Here is an 8384-nt window from a genome sequence, read left to right as displayed (position 1 = left end):
TAAAAAAATTTAAAACCAGATCCCATGGCTCATCTCCCAACTGATACTTTCCTTCGATATATTACTTTACACCAAAGAGGGTGCAGGAAACTGGCTCTCCCACACACGGATAGTCCCTCTCTGAGTGCAGTTTGCAAATAACTCAAGCCATCTATCTGCTCAGGGCAGCAAGGCTGCAGTGCCCCACCCAGCTCCCTGTGCCCTTCTGCCTTAGGGCCCAAGGGGCCGCCTCCAACTCCACACCTCACTTTCTCTCCTAGGGGCTCTTTCTGGCTTTTAGGGTCCCCTTGCCCACACTTGGGGCCGACTGGAAGTGAAGGGAAATTAATACAACCTGGGAGCAGCTGGTCACAGACACGATGAGTGCTCAGAGAGCCCAGGACTTGGCTTCTTGCTAAGGTGGGATAAGTCTGACGTCTTACATTGGCCCCCAGCATCAACAGAGGGATTCAGCTCCAGCCACCCATAGCAGATCAGCTTCTTGGAGTCCCTCACTCCTGGTCCCACTCCCCACTCCCATATCAGGGTTTCCTTCACTTACCAAATAGCTACTTGCTCTGGAATCCTTGCCTCAAGGGAACCCAGGCATACCAGAACCATCGACTTGATGGAGACAGTCATGAAAATGTACAAAGACCTAACCACTGGGCTGTTCAAAGAGGGCTCTTTTATAGCAGAAAATACAAGTGAATCCACCCAGAGGTCTTGGTTAAATAAATCCTGCCATATGCATGCAATGTTTAACTTCTTGGCCATGAAAAATGCAATAAATGTTATAGAAAAGTGTGGGGAGGGCATTCCCAGTAGAGTGAAATGAGAAAGAGGGTTGGAAAGTGCTAGATATGCTTGGTGTAGCTGCAGTATTTTTATAAGTAAACACATTTGCCAAAATATTAACTGAAGTTTTTTCTGGTGAACACAATTACCAGATTTTCATTTTCTTGTGTATGTGTGCACCTCTGTTTTCCTAATTTCTGTCATAATCATGGTTTATTTTTACAATCAGCACATGTAGCTCACCGAGAAATACAACAAAAATGAAGAGAAGAACACCTAAGAGATATAATTCATAAGAATTTATTACTAATTTCAATTGTTCAAAACATCAGAGAAAATACACTTGTGAGACACTCTGCTTCGGGTTTTTCTCAAATGAGATCCATTTGCCACAAGCATTGATTCACCTCTTGAACACACCATTCATCAATTTCACACATCATTCTTTTCCCGAAAGTGAGAAATCAGACATGGTTCTCAAAAGATCCTAGGTCATTCATTTATTTCAAGTGCTAGACCCTATTTCCTGGGAATAAACAAACGTATCCTTCTTTAAATACGCCAAGTGCCGTCTGCGAAGCACAAGCTTAAATTAAGACCTAAGTTAGGATGGCAACATTCACAAAATTTCCAGAAGCCAGACGATAATGTTAGAACCGTCTTCCCGGGTTGCAGGTTGGGGGTGCGGGAACCTCTGAAACCTGTGCCTCCCAAACAGTCCTTACTCCTAAGTCAGAAAATTAATGCAAGGTGCAGGAAGGACCTGTCCGACCCTCTGGCAAGTCATTTGAATGAGGACAAGGGTAGTCCAGATTAAAAATACTAAAGGGGGCAGAAAACTTTCAAGATATCTACCTGTAGGTATGACTACCAATTAGATTGTTTTTATTTTGAAAAACCATTCAGGGGTATCTCACTCCGGGCTAAGCATTTGTTTAATAAGCAGAATATGAATTTAACGTTGTGTCTGGTTGCAACTTCGGGTCATCTCATTCCCTACCCCCTTCTCAGTGTGCCTTGGATTTGTGAGATTTCTTAACTCGTCCTTTTCTCCCAAAGCACTTCCGGTAGCCCAAGGCGCAACATTTATAAGCAATGAAGACAACCCCCAGCACGATGGCCAGGAGGAAGCCGATCACGTCCAATGAGTGGTACTGGTACCAGGTGAGATCGTGGGCTGCTGGGCGCAGGTGTGGGGCCCCCTTGTGCCTCATCACGAACTCCACCCAGAACACAGCCAGGTCCAGGGGCTCAATGGGGCGGTCCTTGTGCAGCCTGGAGAGACGCATGATGTTCTCCTTATAGCTAAACGTAGAGACAGTTATGTGAGTGTCTGGAACATTGGCCTCATTGAACCATCCTCCCTTGAGGCTCGCTGTATTTGGGAAAGCTAACCTTGGCAGAGGAAATGAGTTTCGATTATAGACAGAAAATGCAAACACACACACACACAATGGTCTTTATCTCTGAAATTTAAAAAAAAATGTAGAAAGAAAACTGGAGGCCAAAATTATGATATGAAATTATTTGAATCTTGCTTCCTACTTTCTTTTTTTCTTTTTCTTGGCATTTTTGTAGGAAATTAGATACTTTTTTACAATAAGAGAAAGAAATAAAAGTGCGTGTCAGAAATTATGAGCAGTTTTCCTTTTCACAGAATTAAACAATCCCATCTAATCAAAGCAGAAGCGGTTTGGAAGTGCCTTCTGCAAGGGGGTGGCGTACTTCCGCATTGGTAACACACCACACCATCCAAGTCTAGCATTAGCATGAGGCTGCATCTATGCAGCCTGCTCAACAAAACAGATTTTTGTTGATTTTGGGCAGTGTGGATAGCTGAATCAGAACATCTAAATCCAAATGGGGTTCAATGCTTCAACCCTTAGTGTGGATGCTCTAGAAGAAGAAAGAGACTGAGGAGGAGGGGGGAAGGAAAAGGAGAAGAAAGACCAGAGTAAGACACTCTTCTTCAGGAGCAATTATGATAACAGACCTGTCATATTTGGACACATTATTGTACTGTGTAATCATATTTGGCCATAAGTTTTGTTAAACATCTTCCTTTTATATGTATCTTTTCTTAAAAGATAGATTTTCTAGAACTTTCCTTCATTCATCCACCATTTATTGAGTGCCTGTTATGGCCTGGTTGCATCATCTGATGTTCAAAATGTTTCCATTTGCCTTTATTTTATGTCCCAGCTTGGCATGTTGGGAACATGGAGATTCACAATTAGGCAGAGATGACTCCCAAGCAAATAGATGAAGTTTGCTGGTAACTCAAGCTTATTGATGAAGGCCTTAAAATAAATAAGAGAACTTCTACTAAGTTTGTAGGTTCCAGGTAGTTTTCTGTACCACTCAACAGAAGATCAAAATTGTACTACTAATGCACATCTCAGGAATGAGTTTTGTCAACACGGGGAGAGAAGTCAGGTTTTCACTGCATTCCATGTGGCAGTAGCCCGGCAACTGGGCTGTCAGAAGAGGCCCATCAGAATGGAGGGATGCCACCTGCTGCTCTGGGCATGCTGGGCATTTACCCTTGGGGGGGCGGGTTTCGTTGACTTTTCTTTTTCATCCATTGGCACCACACATGGGAGCGCCCCATTTCTCCCTTTTTCCTTGCCCAGGCTCACTGTGTCACCCTGAGCCATGTCCCATCCTATCTGAACACATTCCAGTCTTTTCACATCTGTCCTTCCAACTGACATCTCTTTCAAAATGAAGCAACTACGGTCAAGACTCCTGACATTCTCTCACACACACACACACACACACACACGCACATACAGGCACTCACACACACACGTTAATTGTTGGACCAAGTCCACCCCTGGCCGTCACTTCTTCCCATAAGGTTTTGGCCAGCCTGTTACTAGGGAATGTGACAGCAATACAATAAATTTCATGCAGAGATCATTTGATCTGATAGCTTTTGACTCTCAAATTGTTTTCAGAGCCACATTTAGACTTATCTTTGCTCTTATAAATTATAAACCTTTGTCTGTGATATCACATGACCCCATTCCATTTATAAATCCTCATGAGCAAAGTTTCTCCCAGGCTTCAGTGCTAGAGAGAAATGTCCTTCTAAGGACAGCTGTCCTGGTTTATTTTTATCTTATGGACACTGTGCTTCTTGTAATGGAATATTTCTCTCTGCGGGAACTCACAGATTAGATGTCTACTTGGTGACTGTATTTTTTTAATAAATTGAAGTTTTAATCCTACTGAGGGAAATAATATTTAAAATCATTTCAAAGATAATGGAATTATCTTTGAAATAATAGGAATTAAATAATAGGAATTAAAGCATTCTTTTATAAAATGAATAATAATAATCCCCAAATCATCTTACTTATAAATTGAGTTTTTATGTGTTTGTTTTCACATTTGAATATTGCTGTGAATGAGATGGCCAAAATACAGATAGTATCCCTCTGTACCTTTTCTCTTACCTTTTGTCACTGATGACAGTTTTCAGGGCATTTGCTAAATCTTCGGAAGTCATTTCCAGGACGTTCAAGGTCACTCCAGCCCCCCGGGTCTCCATGCGCTTTGCATTGTCCATTTGATCACCAAACAAGGGAAGCATCACCATTGGAACTCCATTGCAGATTCCCTCATATATGCCATGGGAGCCAGAATGTGTGATAAAGGCACGAGTCTTCGGGTCACCTGAGAGGCAAAGCAGGGAGGGATGTTAGGAGTCAAGTCAGCGAGTTTCTCAGTCTAACACTGTCTAGGTTCTGAAAGCCCTCTAAGGACTCAGTGCCATCCACATGGGTCTCCTGCAGAAGTCTGCTAAGAAAAATGTGGGTTGAGACGCCCCACTGGATAAAAGGCAATGTGGAATACTCTGGCCATAATATTTTCCAGCTAAATAATCCTTTAGAACAGCCATGCACAAGCCACTTTGTTAATTTCACTTGTGTTTGACCTACACACCACATCCTGCCTGTTGGGTCCATGGTCAAAGGAGCGAGACTGATACAAAGCGAAGGTCAAGCAAAGCTTTATTTCACGCCAAGCATCGAGAATCAAACCGACCGGCCAGGGCTGCCCCTTACAAAGAGGTGACCTCTCTCTGCCTTAGAGACTAGCTTTTAAGGGCAAAGGCCATGTGGTTGGGCCTGGCCACACACAGGTGGCCAATGAGATTGTAACACAGAGGAAGTTGCACAGTCCTGCTAGGTCACATATAAGTGACCAACCAAATCAACTGAATTACAATGTACCCTATAGTAGATATTTGAACTAGCCTATCACCTTGGTCAGAATTGGCGCCCAAAAGGCAGGACCCATACTCCTTGGTAGCCAGGGAGACAGTACACGCCCCCACTGATTGGATACCTCCACCTGGCCTGACCCGCCCTTGTATTTGGGCTTTGTTACCTGGGACTGGTTTCCGGGACTTGTTTCTAAGTAATTCCCTCGGGGGGTGGGGAGGACAGGGACAGTTTAAGTTTTACTGTATAAACAACAAAGTCATTCAAGGTCATAGTTTAACCGGATGGAATTGCTCTGGCTCAATAGACCCTTACATTGCCCACATACCAAGTAGATCATTTTGGGGCAGCCACTTGACAAGTATTGTATTCTTCGCAAGATTTGGTGGTGGAGTGCCAGTATACCGCCACAGGACCTTGCAGAGACAAGAATAGAGTTTAAGGAACACAAGGATTCAAAAACATCTGTGTAGTAGCTGGAAGGCGGCGTCCTCTGAATGAACATAACCTTGGCGAGGGTGGGACGTGTCGTGATTAGGAAGGCTTTGGGGACTGGTAACACTCTATGTATTTGTGCAAATTCATCAAGCTGTACAGTTATGATTTTTGCACTTTTCTGCACTTCAAGGGGAAGTTTACTTAACAAAGTGAGTGAATGTAGAATTAGAGAAGCAAACATATAAGAAATGAATCCAGAAGCTTTTTGTGGAAATACTCCTACATAATATGAAGAAACACTATCCCGTACATTATCCTGTTTACTTTATCTTTAAAATAAATTCTCCTTGGAGCATGCGACACTTGATCTTGGGGTTGTGAGTTTGATCCCCAGGTTGGATATAGAGATTACTTTAAAAAATAAAATCTTTACAAATTAATTAGTTAATAAAATAAAATAAATTCTCCTTAGTACACTTTTGAGTTTCTTAGAGAAAATGAGACCTCCAAGTGAAGTAGACCACGGTTTCAGAATAGTTGAGAGTGACATGGCAAAAAGAACTTGGGGTTAATAATTGAGAAGTGGCAGGGAAGCCCAAACCGGAAGTCCAACTGATAGGATTAACATCGATACTTAGAAGTCTGGAGTTCCAACCTTTGGGAAAATAGAATTGTATGGAATCTTCTTACTGTCTGAGGTATTTTGCCCAAGGCATCAGCAATTTCCATAGCTTTCTTCTCGGGAATCTCTGAGACCATGGAGCCCAAAGAGAAAACCACAATTCCATGTTCTCCAGAAGCATTAACATAGGCTTCAAATTCCTAGAACCGTAAGAGAAATTTCCAGTTAATTTTTTTCTCACCTTCTTTGGGAACTGCATACATTCAACTATGAATCAGATGTCTTCATCTTAAGAATGTGATTAAAGTGTGTGTGTGTGTGTGTGTGTGTGTGTGTGTGTGTGTGTGTGTGTGTTAGAGATACAAAGTATTAGTGCATGTTACAGCCTTCTCTCCCCCACCTACTCCCTTCCAAAGGAGGAAGGCTTCTTGCAGATCAGGTTGTCTCCTGGGTTCTCTTCTTCTTTGAGTTGCAGAATCCGGGTAGTATACTAATTTTCTTTTTTTTTTTTTAAGATTTTATTTATTTATTTGACAGACAGAGATCACAAGTAGGCAGAGAGGCAGGCAGAGAGAGAGGAGGAAGCAGGCTCCCTGCTGAGCAGAAAGCCCGACGTGGGGCTCAATCCCAGGACTCTGGGATCATGACCTGAGCCGAAGGCAGAGGCTTTAACACACTGAGCCACCCAGGCGCCCCAGTATGCTAATTTTCCAAAGGAAAAGCAACCAGAGATTAGACCAGATCCACTTCCCAGGGGCTTCAAGCAGCTGGGAGGGTCTTGGAAGAAAGTAGGCTTTCAGGAAGGGGACTAAAGGAAAGAGCAGAAGGCAATAGGAAGGAGGGAAAGGTAAATGTGCATCACAGAGAAAGGAGAGAGCTGTTTAGCAGATCAGTGAAGGGAGATCTTGGGAGAGAGGAAAGCTGTCCAAGGAGGGTTTCAGAAAGCTTTCTGCAGACTCTAAAAGTCCTGTACCACCCCTTTAAGAAAAGCTACGGTAAAGATGTGTATTATTTTCCAAGGCTTCTGCAATATTCCTTTTATGTTGAAAGAACGAATGGAGCCCAAGCAGAAAGGCAAATAGTGTTGAAGATAAGGCTCATGGTTAAGAAAAACCTCAAATAGCCAAGATAGCCTGTACCAATACATGCTTCCCCACAGCCCACAGCAGAGTCTTCCACATGCCAGCCAATACGCTGGGGTGATTAGGGATTATACTCATGTCATCTCAGTGCTGAAACTTAACCAATCAACCTGGCAATTTCCCACCTTTCCTGGAGAAGAGCTTTCTGAAGAGTGTTAGTCAACTTTCCTGCCTCAGCAAGAACATACAGAAGAATACCTGAATCTTTCTTTGCCAGCTTCGTAATGGACAGTAAAAAGCAAAATATTTCTCCTTAGGTATGAGAGATACAAAATAGGACAGAAAACCTTGCACCAGGATCTGAGCCCCTTCTACAGAGTTCAGAGAGGGTCACGGGCATGTGAGCAAACCCTGAGTACCAAAATCACCTGTGGGAAGGATAAACAAGAACCCACCCAGCACGTGACCCCCATAGAGTGTTCCTGTCCCATTCCAGAAACTGATCCCTTCTAGCAATATATCTACCCCATCATTTAAGGAAGATTGCAAGTAAGGCTGTTCTGATGCCTCCAAACAAGATCACCATTGTGCATTTCGGTCTTGGCCATGTAAGGACAAAACTCAAGACAAAGCAATGGGTCTTGTTTCTGAAGAAACTTCTGGGCCAGATGACTCAAGGAATAAGGAATGAACTGTGAGTGGTTTTCTAGTCAATAATGAACCTTACAACTACTAGAAAGCGGACAACCCACGGTTCTTTTGGATGAAGCAGGGGGATAGGATCTTCGGAAATGTCTGCATGTATAAGGGTGAGAGACTGTGATGGCTGGGACCCCACTAGTAAGCACAGTTCACAGATTATAACCTATCAAGCCTCTGCCCCTAAAGTCAATAGACTATAGAGATAGATGTCAGACAGAAGCTCTGAGAGGAAGCAACAAAAAGATGATCCAACCAGAACAGCAGCATTACCTTCAGTGTGGAAACAGGGGAACCTGGAGTCAAGAGTGGTGGCTGTGTCCCCAGGAAGAGAGGAAGGATGTACCCAGACTCAACCCTCAGCAATAATTTCAGCCCAGCCTGATCTGGTCCCAACCTTCAAAGCCAACTCCAGGGTATTGTGGTCTTCAGAAAACACATACATACTCAGGCATAATCCTGCATGCAAACATCTGTGGGGACACACACACAGAGTGGCAATTCCACGTAGAGGAAATAGAGGAGGTGTGAGTG

At 43.4% G+C, this 8384-nt stretch overlaps 1 protein-coding gene across 4 annotated transcripts in view; it reads right to left on the bottom strand.

Moving 5' to 3' along the window:
- Nucleotides 1-1061: 1061 nt before the first annotated feature.
- Nucleotides 1062-8384, bottom strand: part of LOC125095234 (UDP-glucuronosyltransferase 1-6-like) — a 46863-nt gene continuing 39540 nt past the window's right edge. For all 4 annotated transcript variants that reach the window (XM_047721421.1, XM_047721422.1, XM_047721420.1 and 1 more), the window contains exons 2-5: nucleotides 6138-6269; nucleotides 5338-5425; nucleotides 4239-4458; nucleotides 1062-2082 (exon numbers count right to left, since the gene is read on the bottom strand). In XM_047721421.1, the coding sequence (XP_047577377.1) occupies nucleotides 1785-2082; nucleotides 4239-4458; nucleotides 5338-5425; nucleotides 6138-6269 (738 nt within the window). In that variant the 3' untranslated portion in view covers nucleotides 1062-1784. The remainder of the gene's footprint in view (nucleotides 2083-4238; nucleotides 4459-5337; nucleotides 5426-6137; nucleotides 6270-8384) is intronic.

Source organism: Lutra lutra, chromosome 3, assembly GCF_902655055.1.
Source record: "Lutra lutra chromosome 3, mLutLut1.2, whole genome shotgun sequence".
Taxonomy (NCBI): domain Eukaryota; kingdom Metazoa; phylum Chordata; class Mammalia; order Carnivora; family Mustelidae; genus Lutra; species Lutra lutra.
Note: the sequence above shows the minus strand (reverse complement) of the source record. Positions and strands in the feature narration are given on the sequence as shown.